The sequence below is a fragment of the Watersipora subatra genome, chromosome 8 (genome assembly GCF_963576615.1).
Source record: "Watersipora subatra chromosome 8, tzWatSuba1.1, whole genome shotgun sequence".
NCBI classification, from domain to species: domain Eukaryota; kingdom Metazoa; phylum Bryozoa; class Gymnolaemata; order Cheilostomatida; family Watersiporidae; genus Watersipora; species Watersipora subatra.
Window position 1 is genome coordinate 14,522,114 of NC_088715.1, and position 21,451 is coordinate 14,543,564.

At 34.5% G+C, this 21,451-nt stretch overlaps 1 protein-coding gene across 1 annotated transcript in view; it reads left to right on the plus strand.

Annotated features, from left to right (window-relative positions):
* Nucleotides 1–21,451, plus strand: part of LOC137402315 (cyclic nucleotide-gated channel alpha-3-like) — a 29,851-nt gene that overhangs the window by 4,890 nt on the left and 3,510 nt on the right. The window contains exons 3-10 of the mRNA XM_068088812.1: nucleotides 808–899; nucleotides 4,822–5,039; nucleotides 7,632–7,848; nucleotides 10,512–10,738; nucleotides 11,974–12,139; nucleotides 14,718–14,843; nucleotides 17,541–17,730; nucleotides 20,085–20,285. Coding sequence (XP_067944913.1) covers nucleotides 808–899; nucleotides 4,822–5,039; nucleotides 7,632–7,848; nucleotides 10,512–10,738; nucleotides 11,974–12,139; nucleotides 14,718–14,843; nucleotides 17,541–17,730; nucleotides 20,085–20,285 — 1,437 coding nt within the window. The remainder of the gene's footprint in view (nucleotides 1–807; nucleotides 900–4,821; nucleotides 5,040–7,631; nucleotides 7,849–10,511; nucleotides 10,739–11,973; nucleotides 12,140–14,717; nucleotides 14,844–17,540; nucleotides 17,731–20,084; nucleotides 20,286–21,451) is intronic.

A 21,451-nucleotide genomic window follows, 5' to 3' on the forward strand; every position in this document is an offset into this window, starting at 1 on the left:
AGTTGAAAGGTGAGGCTAACAGTTGAGAGTTGTTGAAAGGTGAGACTAACAGTTGAGAGTAGTTGAAAGGTGAGGCTAACAGTTGAAAGTAGTTGAAAGGTGAGACTAACAGCTGAGAGAAGTTGAAAGGTGAGACTAAGAGTTGAGATGAGTTGAAAGGTGAGGCTAACAGTTGAGAGTAGTTGAAAGGTGAGACTAAGAGTTGAGAGTAGTTGAAAAGTGAGACTAATAGTTGAGAGTAGTTGAAAGGTGAGACTAACAGCTGAGAGTAGTTGAAAGGTGAGACTAACAGTTGAGAGTTGTTGAAAAGTGAGACTAACAGTTGAGAGTAGTTGAAAGGTAAGACTAACATTTGAGAGTAGTTGAAAAGTGAGACTAAGAGTTGAGAGTAGTTGAAAGGTGAGACTAAAAGTTGAGAGTAGTTGGAAGGTGAGACTAACAGTTGAGAGTAGTTGAAAGGTAAGACTAACATTTGAGAGTAGTTGAAAAGTGAGACTAACAGTTGAGAGTAGTTGAAAGGTGAGACTAACAGTTGAGAGTAGTTGAAAGGTGAGACTGACAGTTGAGAGTAGTTGAAAGGTGAGACTAACAGTTGAGAGTAGTTGAAAAGTGAGACTAACAATTGAGAGTAGTTGAAAGGTGAGATTACAATCCGAGCCAATTAATTACTTGCTAGTATATCATACAGTTTAATCAAAGTCCGTATACAGGGAAGTGTTTGAACTCTATCCTCTTTTGTTATTAAACTATTTCCGTTAGACATATTTTGTTTATTAAATCTGAACATTGTGCATTTTCATCCTGTAGGATCGCTACAAAGCTGGAGAAACGTCTGGTCATGACGATCCATTTTTTCTTACTACATTAGACAATGGGAACCAGTTCTCCAATGAACACAAGTATGCTTTTCCATCTCCTCATAGTACTAGTTGTGCTTTTTAATATAAAACACAGTAAACTTTTAGTTATTTGTTAAAAATTTTGCGGTTTGAAAATAAATCTAATTACAAGTAATTTATTCTACAGTTCAATATTGCAACATGCAGTTGTGTAACCGCTTATTTTACTGGAAAATGAGTAGAAATTTAGCGGTTTTTTGGATTTATCTATAAATAAATAAACTTATCTATAACTAATATCAATAATACGTATCTTTCGTTTCATATTAGTCAAAATTACAGAAAAATAATCAATTTTGTTTGATGATAATAATAACATCTAATTATTTACTGCAGTGGTCTGTTTGAGGTCGTATTGAAATTTAGTTCGCCCAGATCAGTGGCAAACAATTCGCAGTCCAGTAACTTGGTCTTTTTCTCAGTGATTAGTTAATCATATTGCCTTACAAGTTACTTTACAGATTTATTAACGGTCATAAACAACAATGTGGCAGGTGAGATTCAATCGATATGTCACAAATGCAAAAAAATAGAAATGCTACATTACACTGAGCACTCGTTGTTCAGTCTCAGTCAGAAACAAAGACAGTATTACACAGCAAAAGAAAATTGTATACACATCGTGTCAGTCAGAAATCTTAAACCAGACAGATATACCGCACAATAAAACTACAACATATTGGTACTGGATTTTGGAAACAGTTTTTTACCAAAATCTAGCTTTCATGCAAAAAGCAGACTACTGCGGGAACAAAGTTACGAACTCGTAGTTTTGGGCCTACGGAAAGCTAGACAACTGAATCTAATTGACTCTCCATCTCAGAAATCTGTATCATTATAGTCTTTGTTCTTCAATATACACAAATTATTTATTGATGTTGGACTCCATTTTCAACTTTATTAATAGACTAGGTGAATACCCGCTGTAGCACAGGTAATAAAACAACTACCTACTGAATTTGAGTAACTTACCTCGTAATCTATTTAGTATTCTTTACTAAAACAGTAGCTGTGTTTGCAAACGGCTGAATAATCGTTTCGTAATGGGTAATGATCAACAGTGTTAGTTAATAACCCCAAGCGATTTAAGTGTAAGTATGTTAACAGATGTAATGACTGTCTTTACTATTATTACTCACCATGGTCAGATAGACACCTAGTTAAATGGTTAAGCTAGCTGCTTCTAGATCTGGAGGTTCTGAGATCAAATCCAGTGCAATCTGGATTTTTAATTACTAGATTTTCATCGCTAAAACTGTACACAGGGATGAAAACAAAAAGAGCAACAAAAACACAAACAAACACTCAGATTTATATATATAGAATAATGATATTAAATTAAAAGTCTTACATTATTAGTCTGTTTGGGTATAGAAAATATTAAAGAGATATAGTCTATTTGATCAAAAATGATAGAACTAGAAATGCATGACTTTTATATTAAAATCAAATACAATTTATTGGAACTGCAGATTTTTCAATAATAACATTTTGAAGCCAAATTTTCTAATCACAAGGTATAATTTATAAATTGCTTTAAATTGCACTACAGTAGTTACCTGTACATTAGGATTGCTTGTGTATAAAAACACAGTTGTGAAATCTTCGAGTATTATCCAACTAATACCGATCCACGTAATAATTATCCACATATTAGGATATATAATATGTGTCTAAACCAAATAATTAAATTATTCATATGTAAGTTCAATATTGGTGTCATGTTATTCAACTATCTGATCAGTCAAAAAACTGGGTACCTTAGGACACTTATGTATTCGCATCATCCAAGTTTTGCGTTTTTGGGGAGTCATCCTCTCGCGAAAATTTTATGCGCGAAACTAAACAATCATAACAAATGAGCGAAAACGCAAAGATAAATAGCTTTGTTCATTGATATCTACAATAAAATCGTCATATTAGAAATGCTGATAACATAATGTCCAGACATCTTCCATATCAGGAGTCCAAAATTCTCGATAAACATGAAATCCTCTCAACCCACAAGTGAAATCAAACTGAGCCATGGCCACCGCGTGCTATAAATACTTGAGATCTAATATTGGTACCACACAAATCACAGCAGCAGGGACTTAGACATCATTGATAGTCCAAGAAACAAATGGCAGCAAGCGATGAAATAGCATTATCGATCTCGCCTACACATTTCTACCCGCGGTTCACAAATACAAACTAGTCCCAAATAGAAAAATTTATCCTTACCAGTGAACTGGACCTGAGGAATCTAATAATGTTTGTTCCACTGCATTTATTTTCACATCACCATATTTTCGCACTCATCAGAGCTGCAAAATTAATTAGCAGCGAAATTTTACTCTGTATGCCACTCACAAAACTAAATACTAGTGAAATATAAGTGTCCTAGGGTATCGAAATGTCAAACTACCTATATAATACCTTTGGGTATTCAGTAGACATACTAGTAAATCAGTTATCATAAATTTTCTCAAACCTGTCATAATAGTTAGCTGACATAGAGCGTGGGTCAAAGGTCAAAGGACATCACTTTATAACAAAGCTGTGACTGGTTACAAGTGATATAATCACTGCCTCCATTCTTCGAACAGGTTGTGAGTTGTTTCCTCTCCTAATCGTAGAAATGGTGAAGTCTGATCGCACTCGACACCGTTTCGTTTCACTAAATTTGTGGGAAGGTATTCGCTGTATGAGTATTATTCAACTTCATAGAAATGCTCACTGCTGATGGATTCGCATCAATAACACTTGGCTAAGCTCTCACCAATGAAGGGAAAGAAACCTCAATACACAACCATGTGGGTCTCTGCTATAAAAAAGTTCTACTGCTACTCCTTATTGTTTCTGTTTGACTTTTTACCTTTGCATTAACATTTACATGCCAAATATGGGTTGCTCGTACGAGGATGACGGAATAATTACTTTTTAGCGCAGCTTCTTGACTACACATGAATTGAAAAGTGACTTGGACCCATAAGGGGGTCTATTTTAACAAGTTTTGTTCTGAGGGATACATCACGAGTCTTGGAAAGATCTAAAGTGCTAATCAGAATCGTTGAAACAGTGCGGATTTATTGTCAGAGGGCAACTCCGAACCAATTCAAAGCATGGAAACGCAGCGAATGCAGGAGATAAGAAAATAACTCTGTAAATGAAATAATTAATTAAAAGGTAGATAACTGACTATATCGGTGATGAGTGTTTATTAGAAACATACATGTAGATATTTGAGTCAATTATTGACAAAGAAGATAATTATTTACAAAGGGGGACAATTATTTACAAAGGAGACAATTGTTTACAAGGGAGACAATTGTTTACAAGGGAGACATATGTTTGCAAGGAAAAATCTCAAATAGCAGACTAGCTGTAAAGTGGAAATAGCTAACTACTAACAAGGAAAGTGAATATTTATTTATATGATGAGACCTCTCTTAGTTTAACATTTTAACTAATTGTATCTATATCATGTGTCCTAGTTCTAACATCCCTGTTATTTTTAGAATTTATTTTTTCCGCAGTTTTGTTCCTCTCTTACTTTTTAGAACTTTATAATCTTATCTCAAATTTTTTAGGTTTTCAAAGTAAATATTAGTTCCTCTTTTCTGTATCCTAAACCATAATTTTGTTTGTTGACTATGAAACATTTTAATAAACTGCTATTTTTTGTTCCAGCTACAAACTGTGTTGTAATATTTCGTTAAAAAATGTTAAACCGTTTCCTCAAATATAAACTGCGTACGTGCATAAAAAACCACCCTTACTATCCTAAAAATAAACAAATCGTTACCACGGTATTTTACAGAAGGAAGTTGGAATATATTTTTTTAGCAGGATTACATCATCAGTGTTCTCCTAATTATTGTAATTCTCTTCCTATTCCGCTGTGCTCCATACAGTATGTCATCTAGACTTGGTTCTACAGATGCAGTTTTTTCCACAACGCCATTCTTCGTCGCAACTCCAGAGGGCAGTATACTTGGCTATGCATCATCTCTACAGTTGTCCTGTACAACTATGTTATGATAGCCGCTAGAACTGTATTCGCCCAGCTCCAAGCTAACCATTCCTACCTTTGGATCCTTCTAGATTGTTCCGCTGATGCAATATACATTGTAGATATGATTATGAAAGGACGAACAAGTAAGTTGTCTTCTTTTAATCTATGCTAGTACGTTGACAGTCCCACATGGTGAGAGAGATTGTCATGTGTAATAAGTATGTACACAATTATTTCCAGAATTGGCTAGGTGATTGAGTAATGTAATGATAGGACGCGTGCCCTACAATCCAAATATCTTGCTGTGATTCTAGCCTTAAATCCAGCTCCAGTGCTATATTTATATCGTTATGCTGTTACTCTATCTTAGGATGGACAGACAGACCTGGCTCATATGGTAGTAAAGATTGCTTTATCCTCAGATAGCAACTGAAAGAATACTTGCTGGCTGCATTATTTCTACCACAGTATTTTAAAGAAACACTGTGAAAGAAAGAATGCACCCAGCAATATGCTGGGCGATGCAAACATTTTAAATATGTAATTGATTATGCAGCTGCAAAAAGAAATAATATAATAAACTTTACTATAATAAGAGCCGTCTTTATCCACCAGTCCCAAGTCACACTTCAAAGTTAAAAAATGCATCACACAGGAATTCAACTTGGATATCCAGCTTTACAACTAAACCACTACCAACTACAGCACTGAGACAACATGTAGCATTATGGAATACATGTGCACATAGTTATTACACATGATGATGTCTCACAGCACAGGGGACTGCCAGCTTACTAGTGTTTAGTAACGCAGTCAGGTGTATTACAGACTAAAAACATATTTAGAAATAAAAGATGATCTTATAAATGGAACAGAGAAACACAGGATGTAAAATAGTAATAATTATGGAACGCTGACCTTGCTTTCTCTTTTTCAGCGGCTTCAAATTTCCTGCATGTACTTTCATTCCTTATACTGAGGAACACAAATAAAGACAAAAAGTTGTCTAAAAATCTGTGAAAAAACATATCTTGTGTCATTTATCCAGTAATAAATTGCATATAAATCTATCTCTTGCTACCTTAGGACACTTATGTATTCCCGTCATCTAACTTTCGCGTTTTCGCGGAGTCATCCTCTCGCTAAAATTTCAAGAGTGAAACTAAACTATCATAACGAACGAGCGAAAACGCGAAATTAAATAGCTTTGTTCATTGATAGTCCAAGAAACCAATGGCAACAAGCGATCAAATTGAATTATCGATCTCGCCCACACATTTCTACCTGCGGTTTACAATTACAAACTAGTCCCAAATCGAAAAAATTTTCTTACTAGCGAACTGGACCTGAGAAATCTAATCTGTTTGTTCCACTGCATTTATTTTCACACCACTATATTTTCGCACTCATCAGAGTCGCGAAATTGAGTTGCAATGAAATTTTACTCTGTGAGCTACTCACGAAACTAAATACTAGCGAAATAAAAGTGTCCTAGGGTATTACAAGTAGTTTGTGGTAGCGAGCACATACACATCAGCCACAACCCTGACACTTTCCTTGTGTTAGATTTTGCATAATGTGTGAGACTCTTCAACCCTTGCTCATTGTTACTAGTCATTTTGTAACCTTGACCTTATCTATAACGCAAAAAGTTAACAAAGCTTTAGCAGCAGTCTCTCCATTTTCCAATTATAGTAAAAATAATTTTAGTCTGCCACTGCGCATTGTACATTTTAATGCTTCCCGCGTCATGTTGCTTTCCAGTCAATGCTACTGCTGCCATCGCAAATCTATATACATGCATATGAAGTCAAGTGTTTGTCTGTCGTCAAATTTCCAGTTAATAGCGATTAGTTAAAATATGCACGCTTGTAGTCTTGTGTGCCATGGGAGATCATGGTATGTAATGATTATATGCAAACGTATTCCGAAGTTTGCCAAGATGGCTGTATGGTTTAATGGTAGCACATGCGGCTTCTCATCCAAGCATCCCATCATGTGGGTAAAAATCAATCCCATTGTATTGATCCTGCCAGCTGCAATTCTTTTTCTTCGGGCAGACATGGTTCTTATTACGGTCAAGGTTAAAAGACTAGCTTAAGTTACTAGTTTTAGTTACTAGCTTAAGTTACTCAAATTCATAGGGTAAAGAAACTGAGTCAATGATAACTGTATTACCTGCCGCTCTTTATAAGTTGTTTCAAATCTTGACCGAATGTGTAGCATAAGAAGTGAAAAATGTTTTTTCAACAATCTGTTTTAGCTGTGCTTCGAGCTTTCGAATATTTGAATTATGCATTAGCCAGACACACACAGAAATAAACGAATACCTTAATTTAAAAGTTAGAATGATAAATGTTGTATATGTCGATTAGAAAGAAATTTTTTATGCAAAAAACTTTTTTTCAAGTATGCAATGCTGGACATTAAGCTAGTCGCTCTTATATGTAACTGTCTTTTAGCAGCAAATTGAATTTATTGAGCATATTGAACAGAGAAAGTTCTTTTGTTTGTTTATTGGAGGTAGAAAATTAGAATATTTTGCATGTACAAAATTACATCTTGAATCATAATAAATAAAACTGCCTTGTTCAATGTTCTCTGTTACAAAAAGGTGAAGCACTAACATGCTTGTTTAATTCTGAATTTTTTCCTGAATACATGCAATTAATTCTAATTCTTAAATTTACAACACAAAGAAAAAATAAATTATGTAAGATTTATTTTGGTTCTAGGCTTTCTGTCAGCTAACGGGTTACTGATAGAGGACTGGAGGTCACTATGGCAGCACTACTTACAGTCCACTGAGATTAAACTCGATGTACTCAGTATTTTACCTACTGACTTTCTCTACTTCCTCTCTCCTCAGAGCTACCCAATATGCCGTCTCAATCGTCTGCTCAGGTGGAGACGAGTCCGCGAGTTCTTTGACAGGTCTATTCAGATGAGCTCGTGAGTGTTAAATTTGGAATGTGTTAAACCTATAGGTCTGTATAGCAGGCTATCTGTTTGTATTTAGCTGTTTGAGTAATCTAATAGTGATTATCTGGATAACATGGACTCAATAATGGTGATCTATATATGTGCAGATTATCTGAATAATTTGGGCTCAATAATGGTGATCTATATGTGCAGATTATCTGGATAATGTGGACTCAATATTGGTGATCTATAAATGTGCAGATTATCTGGATAATGTGGGCTCAATAATTTTGATCTATATATGTGCAGATTATCTGGATAATGTAGACTCAATAATGATGATCTACATACGTGCAGAGTATCTGGGTAATGTGGGCTCAATAATGGTGATCTATATATGTGCAGACTATCTGGATAGTGTAGACTTAACCCTTTCGCAAGTATATTAATTAATTGAACCTTTGTGTACAGAGTGAATATATTTGCAAAACGACTAGCAATTTGTACATAAAGATACATAAAACGTCATAATTTTTTTATTTACAGGAATAACTACATAAAATTTAAAATGCATGTAACTCACTCACATAGAAGTCACTACATTTAATATTTCTTGAAGCAGCCACCTTTGCATAACCCCACCGTCGTTGTGGATCATGACCGTCGACACGTTCAGATTCATCACTATCGGTTTCTGACTCTACATCGAAATCATTGGCATCAATATCGCTTCCACTGGAACAAGATTCATCAGTTTCAACCACATAATGAGCAATATATTCCTCGTATTTGCTTCTAGTAGCAATTTTTCGGCGCGGTAGTTTCGTTTGACTTGCCATTGTTTCGTTTCGATAGTAGTTTTAGGCGTAGTAGTAGTTCGCGATAGAAGATGTTTCGGTGGTAGTTGATTGCCGTAGTGACCATAAGAACTTTGTTTTTTTGTTAAGTTTGACTGACTATTATAGCGAACACAATAATATTATGTTTAGTAATATAAAACTGAAAGAATATTTGAAGAACCAAGCAAAAATAGCCAATAACAAAATGGCTGACGAATAACGGCTTCCGGGGACATTAATGTCGCTTCACTTACGAAAGGGTTAAAGGTTGATTTGTAACAAAATGCACATTACAGCTATTTGATATCAAAAGACTCACCATGTCTTACTCTGTTGTGTTGTAGGTGCAAAATATGTGGGAATGTGATTACAACCTCTTAAAAGCTCAAAAACGAACAGTTATTCGCAGCCATCACGAAAACGCCGTAGATTGGAATCCTTTTCCAAAACGGCTCAAATGGGACGTAGTTGAACACAATGTGCTTCTGTTTACATTCTCATGCAACTTCATTCATTGAAATATTTTCACAAATATACTCCACACATTCAATAAAACCATGTCTATTGTCCTTACGCACCTATTTCATCATCATTGTAATGCTGTCATTTTGAGCACTGATATCTTATAACCTAGCCTAAAAAGTTAAATTTTTTAAACTTAACTTGAAAGAGTGCATATCATCAGAGGATGATATGCACAAGAGACATGGTTTTATTGAATGCGTGAAGTATATTTATGAAAATATTTCAACGAATGAGGTTGCATAAAAGTACAAACAGAAGCCATCTAGTTCAACTACGTCCCATTTGAGCCGTTTTGGAAATGGATTCCAATCAACGGCAGTTTCGTGATGGCTGCGATTAACTGTTTTTTTGAGCCTTTAAGAGCTTGTAATCACAATTCCACATATTTTGCACCTACAACACAGCAGAGTAAAACATGGTGAATCTTTTGATACCAAATAACTGTAATGTGAATTTTGTTGCAAGCCAACATTTAATGGTGGTTTATTAGGTAGGTGCAGATTACCTGCATAGTGTGAACTCAATTGTGTTTTCTATTTGGGTGAGGATTATCTGGAAAGTGTAGATATTAGGGTAGTTGTCTATTACTAGTGTTACACCCTACAAATTTTTCAGCTTTGAAGTTGTGGCTTTGACCGTAGGAATAAGGATACATGATATGCAGGAGTGGTCGCACAACTCCCAATTGTTCGTAGCTGATGAGTTTACGTGCTATGAAGAAATTGTTGCACAACTCCGCGTTTGCTATATTAGTTTGTTGCGCTTGTAGCTACAGCGAGGCGCATATTTGATATTGCGACTGACACTATTAAAATGCATCTAAGGTCAAATGTCAATGTCAAAATGTTTGAGATTTTTTTCCAAATTTGGAAATAATATATTTTTATTTCAGAGATACTATTTTTAGAACACGTGCATTAAAAACAGAGCTGTGTAGGAATGCTGTAAAGACGACACCAATGAAAACGATGAAAATCTAACCTCCGACTGCAAAGATTTATGCAATAATATGAATATTGATGTTTACATCATACACAGTACATTGTTGTCAATATGATGTTTTCAAAAATACCCCCCCCCCCTTTGAATTGGAGGTTTGAATCGCATCAAAGAATTAAATATGTGACGTTTAAAATCATTTACATGCTATGAAGATGAAAATACAACAAAAGTTTGTAGCATGTAACACTACTGTATATAGATAGGCCTACAGCTTATCTGGATTATGTGGACTCAATAGTGGTCATAATGTCTAATATATATTGCCTAATATAAACCTTGATAGGATTCTCTGAGTAATGGTAAATCTTTTCTCTCTTGTACTTGCAGTCACTCTACTCTCTTTAGAGTTCTCAACCTTCTCCTTTATATCTTGATTATAATTCATTGGAATGGCTGCATTTATTATGCAATCTCTACCGCTGTTGATCATCACGGCAGCAGATGGGCTTACAGCGACCTTAAGTATGAGAATCTTACAGCAGATGAGCTCAGCTCGCTCGGTCCAGAATATATCTATTCATTCTATTGGTCAACTTTGACACTCCTCACTATTGGTTAGTACTGACTTAACTAGTCAAGGCTTGCCTTTTGGGCAGACTCGGCACACAAGAAATGAAAGTTTCTAAAATCATTGTATGTGTAGACTGCTAAAGATTTTATAACCTGCTGTACTACTGTTAAAGCGTGTTTACAGTCACACAATTTGTTGGAGTTGTGTTTCCACTGAAATAGTTGAATTTAGAATGGCTTCTAGGCTGTTTACATTTTTAAATACGTTTTTTGCAAAGACTACACCAAACCAACTCAAACAATGACTGTACCAAATGTGTCACCTTTTTAGCCAATGAAATACTCATCAATATCCATTCCATTTGCTTGTATTTTCTTTGCTATTAACAATGCGAAATAAGATTGGTCAACTCTATGGGGTACTCTGACAAATGATGGCCATAAAAATGGACAAACAGTGTGTAGCCTTTCAATGCTCTTTTAGTATAATATAAGTACTTTCATTTTGGCATAACTTTGTGCTTTCATTTTAATATAACTTACATAAATTTATTTTAGTAACTTGAGCCTTTTTTGTACTACTCTCCTTGTACAGCTCATAAAATGTTTTAAATGTTGAGGTTCCACCAAACTAAACATTTCATGGTCAGCCGTTTCAAAATTATCTTGAAAGGTCACTCGCATCAAATTAAAAAAAACTAATATAAAGTATAACTATTTTTCTACCATTTGAGATTGTTTATGATGTTTGAGGTGAACTGACTGCCAGGCTGTTTCAAAATTAAAATTGACAAAACTTGATTGCGATTCAAACGCTCAGAAAGAAAAGCTGTGTGAAGACTTTCTGTCAATAGTTATTAAGTCAATACTTAATACTCAATACTAATATCAATATTAGCTTGTGTTATCAGGTGTCATAAAAAGTGTCATGATCAGCTTGTGTTACCAGGTGTCATAAGAAGTGTCATGACAGCTTGTCTAATCAGGCGTCATAAGAAGTGTCAGGATCAGCTTGTGTTAACAGGTGTCATAAGAAGTGCCATGACAGCTTGTCTAATCAGGCGTCATAAAAAGTGTCATGATCAGCTTGTGTTATCAGGTGTCATAAGAAGTGCCATGACAGCTTGTCTAATCAGGCGTCATAAAAAGTGTCATGATCAGCTTGTGTTATCAGGTGCCATAAGAAGTGTCATGACAGTTTGTCTAATCAGATATCTACTCATGTCTGATAAGACCTCAATGTACATGCCAGATCATTTCTTTGCTCGTTTGTGTAAAGGTGAGACTCACCATCCGGAGACAGACATTGAGTACCTCTTCACTGTCTTTAATTTTCTTCTTGGAGTCCTCGTCTTTGCTACCATTGTCGGCAACATCGGCTCTATGATCAGCCATGCCAACAACGACAGAGCCAATTTCTTTTTAAGAGTCGACAATGTTAAGAGGTACATATATATCTATTCAGTGTTTAGCACTCAACCCGTGCTCTAGTCTCGCTCCTTTTCTAGGTCACCTATTTGCTTCATCTATTCTATTTCCTGTCACACTTTTCTAGGTCACCTATTTGCTTCATCTATTCTATTTCCTGTCACACTTTTCTAGGTCACCTATTTGCTTCATCTATTCTATTTCCTGTCACACTTTTCTAGGTCGCCCATAGGCTTCATCTATTACTAGATCTTATCACACTTTTCTAGGTCGCCCATAGGGTTCATCTATTCTACTTCCTATTACACTTTTTTTAGGTCATCTATAGGCTTCATCTATACTATTTCCTATCACACTTTTTTTAGGTCATCTATAGGCTTTCTTTTGCTAATGTCTCATCAAAGTTTAAACTGCTTTCTGTTTCTCCCTTTTTTTTCGATGTCGTCTATGGGCTCTATTTTGTTTAAATTTTTCTTTACAATTTATTTTATTGTATGAAAAATTGTTTTTACTATCAAACTTTAAAGGCCCATCTATTTTTTTCATTTATTCCTGTATTTTGATTTCCCTCTATTTTTACACTGATACTCGGTCACCAGTTAGACAGGAGTTGTGATACAACATCTTCAACCTTTTTGCTGCTTAACCTTACAGATTCGAGCTCCTTGTCATAGACTGAGCTACTCTAAGAGTTACAAACGCCATTTGTTTGCATACCTTTACTGTTATAATAGTGCTTCTCTTATTGCTTTTAGTTTCTCCTCCCTTTTTCAATCTTTATCTCAACTTTACCTTCCCTGTTTTCCCTCACTATTACAGAGAAACCTCTACTTAAAGGTTGACTTGCAACAAAATTTACATTACAGTTATTTTATATCAAAAGATTCACCATGTCTTACTCTGCTGTGTTGTAGGTGCAAAATATGTGGAAATGTGATTACAAGCTCTTAAAAGCTCAAAAACGAACAGTTAATCGCAGGCATCACGAAACCGCCGTAGATTAGAATCTCTTTCCAAAACGGCTCAAATGGGACGTAGTTGTACAAGATGGCTTTCATTTACACTTACATGCAACCTCATTCGTCGAAATACTTTTACAAATATACTTCACGCATTCAATAAAACCATGTCTATTGTTTTTACGCGTCTGTTTTATCGCCATTGTAATGCTGTCACTTTTAGCACTGATATCTTATAACTTACCTTAAAAATTCATTTAATTTGTTAACCTTACCTCGAAGGAGTACATATCATTGTCTGATAATAATGACGAGCCTGTTGGTCACCTGTGATAATCGAAAAGTGCTGCAGAAATTATTTGCGAAGTATTGGGTCGCATGATCAGATTACGAATTGACGATTAGATCAAGCCGAAACAAAACCGTAAAGTAGAGAGCATCTATATTTGAAACGGGGTCTTCGGTAAAACCCGAAGTGTTTGTCATAAACTAGTGCTACGATAAGTTTTATATTGAGCTTTTTATTGGCCTTTCAGTTTACGTGAGAACATCACGTGACAAGACAATAACCAAATTTCATGACTACGTCATTGAAATAAAGAGATTCCAATCTACGGCGGCTTTTCTTTTTTGAGCTTTTAAGAGCTTGTAATCACATTTCCACATATTTGGCACCTACAACACAACAGAGTAAGACATGGGGAATTTTTGGATACTAAATTACTGTAATGTGAATTTTATTGCAAGTCAACCTTTAAGGAAGACCCTAGATTTAAAGTCTAAAAGTTACTAAACAACTTTTGGCAAAAAAACTGCTTTGACTTACAAAATATATATTTATTTATATTATTATTATTTATATTTATATATTATTTACATATGAACTTTATTTTACAACTTTTGCTTCTCGATTAGCTTTTTTCTTTGGTTTGTTTGCTTCCTGTAGGTACAACCTACGAACTTGTCTCATTAAGTTTTTCTTGCTGGCAAAAGGAAAGGATATGCATTTTGTTTCCATTTGTTATATAATTTGGAGTTATCATGTATTGCATGCAGAGTAAACAACTTTCATTTCTAGCAATTCAAGCTCTATGTTTTTGGTATGATGACAGTTTTTCAGTTCATGCTAATATAAATAAATCTTTCTATTTTTAAAAACGTTTATTCTGAGCAAAACAAGAACGAGATAACAATGCAACACTCATCGCTTCTGACAAACTTCTTGGTCAGAAGCGATGAGTGTTCTGACCAACCACTTCTTGGTCGTTTCTTAGCCTTGTCTAGTCGGCCAATGCCAAATGTAAACAAAAATATTATTGATATTTTATTAGTCATTTCTCTGTTTTTTCTTTTTTTCGATGTTTACTTTTTATTTATTATGTAATGATGCAATTCTCATACGTAGTTGTTACAGATTTAAACCATTTCATGTATTTATAATTTATACAAATGTTAGCTTAAAACGATTAGAAAATTCACATGGTAAAATCAGTCACCATTTATAAAGTTTTTAATTCTTTATATTATTAAGGATTCCACTGTATTTGCTAAGTAAATACATATTTATGTGTAGCCTTGGTACCTCAGCTACCTGTCAGTTAAGGGGGATACTCAGGCTTTAAGCACACTTATTCAGATACATGAGAATCAGAGATGTAAATCAAAGCATACAGAAGAAGATACTGTCCTGGCTTGATTACATCTGGTCTCATCAGCAGATGATAGACGAAGGGATGCTATGTGACCTCCCCGACCAACTTAGGTACATACAGGCATCTGTCTTGCATCTACAAACTTTTTGACATAAAATAACTTGCATGTAACATCGAAAACTTTTGAAATATTTCAATTTTGAAAGTAAAAATGGAACTGGTAGAGATTAAAAAATAACATACAGGTTTAGTATAAAATTAAATTTAGCGTGAGTTTATTTCTATATCACATAACCTATGCATTCACTTCAAGTACACTTCCATTCACACCTTCATCGTCAGTAACAATAAAAACTTATTTTACTGATTATAACTTACAAATTATTTCACTTTGACATAATATCATTCAAAGTACGATTTTAACACCACATGTAATCCTTATCCATTGCGCTCTGGAACAAATAATTGAAATAACCAGTCTTAAATCGACCTTTAAGATATTCTTAAATGAATACGTCATCACATGAAATTTTTTGGCATACCAAGACAACATTTGAATGTATTATCTTTGTATGTTGAAATTAGACTGAACAGATATCAATATTTACTATAATAAGAGCTGTGTATGTCTGTCTATTTGTTCATCTGTCCGAACCTATGCATTAAGGCTGAGAAAAAAAGATTGCTTTCAATGAGATTAGAACTCATGACTTTCAGCTTGGTAGACCAGTGCTCCACCAATCACACCAGTTGACTGCCTTGTGGAATTGAGGAATAATAGTGCAGCTACTTATTACACCTGATGACCTCTCAAGGCGCACTGGACTACCAGGGTATTAGTATTTAATATGTACAATAAACACCGAAATAATGTATACATGTATTCATAATATGTAAGCATATAATATATAAAAGAAAGAGTGGGAAAATACTGTAGTTGATATTTTTCAAATGTAGGTGAATTAAAGAAGGGATATAATTATAAATGACCTTGACCGATGATGCCACTTAGCTGGCTTGTGTTGAAGCACGCAACAGAGGAAAAAAATTGCAGGGGAGATAAAGAATGCATTTGTACTTCTCATTATAGGACAGTAACTATTAAAACTGTATGGTAACTATTAGCAACTACAATACACAAAGTTTTTTCTCTTACTTCTATGCTTATTTTGATTGGTAAGATAACTCTCAGCTGTAACTAGCTTATGTCCAACAATCACAATAAAGCTTGAGTATAGTTGTTCTATGTTAATACAATTAGTCTTTTTTATAGCGTCTAAAACACTAACAAAAACCTAGTTTTAAACGAAGAATTTTGGTTTTTCAATATGCCATTATGAAAATGCATCTATAGTAGAATCTATAATAACATTTTTCTATTGCTTTTTGTAGTTTTTGATAATCTTTGATAATTTATTGGTTACATCGATGGTTTCTGAATGTTCTAAAATAGTTGGAGAACTTATAATTAAAAAGTATAGTTAGGAGAACACGAAGCTAGTATAATTAAACATTAAGGTATTTATTATCTTGGATCAACAAGTATAAAAATTAATTTCAATAAATCCAATCTTTATAAGTATAAACAGTTGATTTTTAGAAGAAAAGTTTTGATGCATGAATTATTTTATTTCTTTTTTGTTTTCTCTAGGGATCAACTACAATGAAAATTATTTTTTTATCTCAGTTGTATAATGGTGAAATATAAATATGTATAATATAATATGGTATAATGTAAATAGTATAACAAACTGGTTCAACAGTTAACGCACATTGAATTGGAGTAGTTAACATTTTAGGGTTTAACCTTAGTTTCAATAGTTGTAAAAAATTAATGCCACAAACAGTACAGTGGAACCCCGTTCTGGGGTTGAGATCCTAAGACGAAATCGCTGTATGGCGAAGTCTTTTAAAACCTATTCTTTTTGACGCTTCCATTTTGGAGCAAAAATTATACAAAAAAGCCTACTTTAGATGACTGCCTAAAATATTTATGACATGGCCCCCCCCCCTGTACCTGTCATTAACACTGCCCATAACACGACTTTTTTGTGTGCAATAAATCTAGCGTGGCTTTAAACCGATTGATAGCTTTCCTTATTTCTGCCAATGACATTTGTTCTGTCTCCCACTTCTTTGAATTTTTTTATTATTTCCATCTCTATAGTTACAATCTTTCTGCTTATCCATTTACAATCACTGACAACTTTCAGATCCATGGCTAACAAAGTAAAGTTCAGCATAAGCTCTAAAAGCACGATGTGAACACAATATAGTAATATAATACAGTCACACGAGATATACCATGTACAGCTGACTCATCACTTAGCTAGTGGTGAACAACGGATAGCGTCTCAGATCTCATTTACGCATTGTGGGACGGTTTCAGTCAATAACGTATCGGCATCTTATTAATATTTTGCTGCACTGTAAGACTGGAAAATACCGTAGGCAAGGTTAGAAAAATTTTCTATTCTAAATCGTAACTTGACAAAACTGTATCCTTAGGCCTCCGTATCTCAGAGTTCTACTGTATGTTGAGTTGACCTTCGTAACATTCATATTATTATAATATTCATGGTTATATGTAAAGAGTATAAAATATATATATTTATGAAATAAATATTATATATAATGTATTTATATATACTATATTGTTATAATATTATTATAGAGAAACTATAATATATATAAAATATGTATTGTATATCATATATATTATATATATTATATACACTATATTATTCATTCATCTTCACAAGCTTTTTAGCTTCTTGCAGCCATAAAGGAATATATCTCTCTTATAGAGCAAAGATTGCCTTAGATGTTCACATACAGACTTTGAGTCAAGTGGGCATTTTCCAGCACTCTGAGCCTGGATTCTTGACTGAGTTGGTTCTCAGACTAAAGTTGCAAGTGTTTAGTCCAGGAGACTTTGTTTGCAGAAGTGGAGATATCGGAAGAGAAATGTTTATTGTCAAATCTGGTGTCCTACAGGTAATACAGCGTATTTATGGCCCTTTTCACGTGCCAGCTATTTGTGGCGCCATATTTGGGTACTTAAAGGTTGACTTGCAACAAAATTCACATTACAGTTATTTGGTATCAAAATATTGACCATGTCTTACTCTGTTGTGTTGTACTGCCATTGTAGGTGCCAAATATGTGGAAATGTGATTACAAGCTCTTGAAAGCTCAAAACGAAAAGCTGCCGTAGATTGGAATCCGTTTATTTCTCTGACGTAGCCTTGACAGTTTGGTTATTGTCTGGTCACATGATGTTTTCACGTGTATTGAAAAGCAATAAAAACGCTCAATATAAAACTTATCGCAGCACTAGTTTATGACAAACACTTCGGGTTTTACCGAAGACCCCGTATCAAATATAGATGCTCGCTACTTTACAGTTTTGTTTCTGATTTCTAGTTAGGCTTGAACTCATCGTTAAGTCGTAATCTGATCATGTGACCCAATACTTCGAAAATAATTTTTGCAGCACTTTTCGATTATCACAGGTGACCGACAGGCTCGTCATTATTATCAGACAAAGATATGTACTCCTTCGAGCTAAGGTTAAAAAATTAAATGAATTTTTATGGTAAGTTATAAGATATCACTGCTAAAAGTGACAGTCCATTACATTTCAGCCCATTACAATGACGATAAAACAGACGCATAAGAACAATAGACATGATTTTATTGAATGCGTGAAGTACATTTGTGAAAATATTTCGACGAATAAGGTTGCATGAAAGTGTAAACAGAAACCATCTACCACAACTACATCACATTTGAGCCATTTTGGAAAGAGAATCCAAACTACAGCAGTCTCGTGTGGCTGCGATTAACTGTTCATTTTTGACCTTTTAAGAGCTTTTAATCACATTTCCACATATTTGGCACATACAACACAACAGAGTAAGACATGGTGAATCTTTTGATATCAAATAACTGTAATGTGAATTTTGTTGCAAGTCAACCTTTAAATAATACATAAGACGTTGGACCAAAGTCTGAAGAACTTGGATTTCAACGAAACAAAATTGGTAGTATTTTTCTTGTGCTTCGTGAAGTCACTTATATTATCAGTAAGTGTCAAGTGTCACATCAATATATACAGTACATTAGATAAGTTAGTTACACAGTGTAACAGTGATCTAAATGATGCTAGTACAAATACTTGCACAGCCAATTTTCTGTTATCAAAGTCATGCGGAACACAAGCACCAGCATAGGCCGCTGTTAGTTCTACTGTAGAGCATTTCAAGTTTTTTTACCATCTGAACTATTTTCAACTATTTCAATTATTTTCAACAATTTCATAAAACAGTTGAAAAACTATGTTTTGTGGTTTTATGTTATTTCAAATCTTATTAGATTTGAGCTTGAAAAAAAGAAGAAAAACTTGAAATCGATATTCAAGTTGCAGCCTTACATGTCTGTATTCTGTCGGTCTCTTTGCAGCTATAGACGTCATAATTGCACTTTCACTTGATCTGAGCGTTTTAACTACGATCAAGTTTTATTGAATTTAATCTTGAAACATCCTGACAGTCAGATCAACTCAAACATTAAAAATAATCGCAAATAATAGAAAACTACCGATACTTTTTGATAAAATCTACTAAAATTTTGTGTACGCTCTCTTTAATACATGAAGTTCGAGCTATTTGCTTTTGAAACCTGCTAAAAATAGCTCTTGGTTCGGATGACCTTTACATGTGCCTTTCATATGAAAATCACCTTGAATCTTTACCTACACCATACTACCTTACTCGACAGTCTAAACTCTGTTTACTTAAGCCTGCCTTTCTGTCACCTTGTTGTTAAAGACAGGTTTCATACCAGATGTCTGAGGTCTGGGTCAGTCTTTCTGTTTATCTACGGGGATAAGATGTATTGCTAAATTTAGAGTGGCACTGAAACAGTCTGTGTTGGATAATCTAGGATAATCCACCCTGTGGCTTGCTGACTTTCAGCCCAGAACCTTGATTAGCCATGCTATTGTGTATTAAGGACTGCATCACTACCTTCATGGCTAATAATTTATAATATATTTGATGTATTTTTCCTTTTTTTCATTAATGCTAATTTCAAATTGTTTATAACTGATGCGAACAAGACTAAAGCAATAATAATGCTAATATCCCATGATTTGCAAGAATAATATGACCAGAAAAATTTAGTTTTTGCTGCTAGTTACTTATCCGAAATAGAAAATTATTAAATGTGTAAACATGTTTACCAATACATTGATTTTCCACTGAATATATACATGCAGTTAAATTTGCACAGACTGACACGTGTGTATTAATTCTTTATGTAAAATGACATATGGCAACCATTGGCAGGTGGCTAGTGCAGAAGGTATAGAGCTAGCAACTCTACATGCTGGAAGTGTTTTTGGAGAGATCAGTGTGCTAGAGATACCAGCAGCCACAGATGGTAAGGATGGTAAGAAAAGAGTTGCTGATGTCATAAGTGTTGGATACTCGGACTGCTTCTCCCTCAGCAAAGCTGATCTGTGGGATTTGCTGAAGGACTATCCGGAGGTTTGTCTTCTCTCTGTTGGATCAATTATCTAGCTTTTATCTAGCTTTTCTGGCTGTCTGGAGCTGTAGCAGTTTGATATCTTTTTTTGTTATCACAATACCATTAAGATCTGAAACACGTTACCAAGTTCATGTGGCTATACAGAATTATAGAGCTCTTGTGTGTGATGGGTTAGTGAAAATATTTGTAAAACAAGACGTTTTTATGGGACTCTCAAATTTCACTTGCGGAATCGCACCGACAAGATAAACTGCACTTTTAGCTGTTTATACGTAGCATTCAGCAATCAGCGTTCAGCAATCAGCATTCAATTATCAGCAATCAATACTAAACAATCGCTATTTAGTATTTACATAATCTAACAAGAGATTTTCAATTTTCCCACGACCAAACGAGCTGATGCGAAGTTTGGGAATTTTTATGATAAATGCATGTGCACACAACTTACGAAAATTATTCATCAACAATGAGACGAACCCTTGTAATAAAATTTCATCAACAAATTTAACCATTGTTTTGTAGATTAGTTAAAGTATAATAACGATACAAAACACATATAGGGCTATTTAAATATGTTACCAAGTATTTGTATATTCTCGAAAATCTCTTAAAACTTACCCATCTGATCGTATTATACACAAATAGACAGATTTATTAGGACGAAAATCGTCACAAAACGCTTGAAAAGCTTGGTTTAATAAAAGTTAAGACCAGAAATTGAAACGGCGGGCCGACAGAGAATAGAACGATTAAGTCGTGCGCATTTCGCGAAAAAGTAACGTGCACGTTTCACCAGTCTATGGCATTGTTTACTTGTATTCGAATTTATTCGAAGGCTTCTGTAATAAACGTAGACCGTTTGAGGTGTTGACCAATTTATAGGTACGAAATTGTGGTACACAGTTTATCAGCCTATGTTTTTTTGTCCAATCACCGAATGTTTCATTTTTTAAAACGTTAGCCAGAATTCTTTACAACTTATGTACAAGCTAGGGCCGAACTACAACGCCCCTTTATGACGAGAACATTTTTTATTTTGCTGCAGTTTGCATGAAACTTTCAGACGTGTGAATGCTCATACTCGCTTTCTGTTGAAGATCGCTATCAAAACCATTCTACATTCAACGCAACCAACTTTCAAACTGTGTATAGTACACAGTAGCTT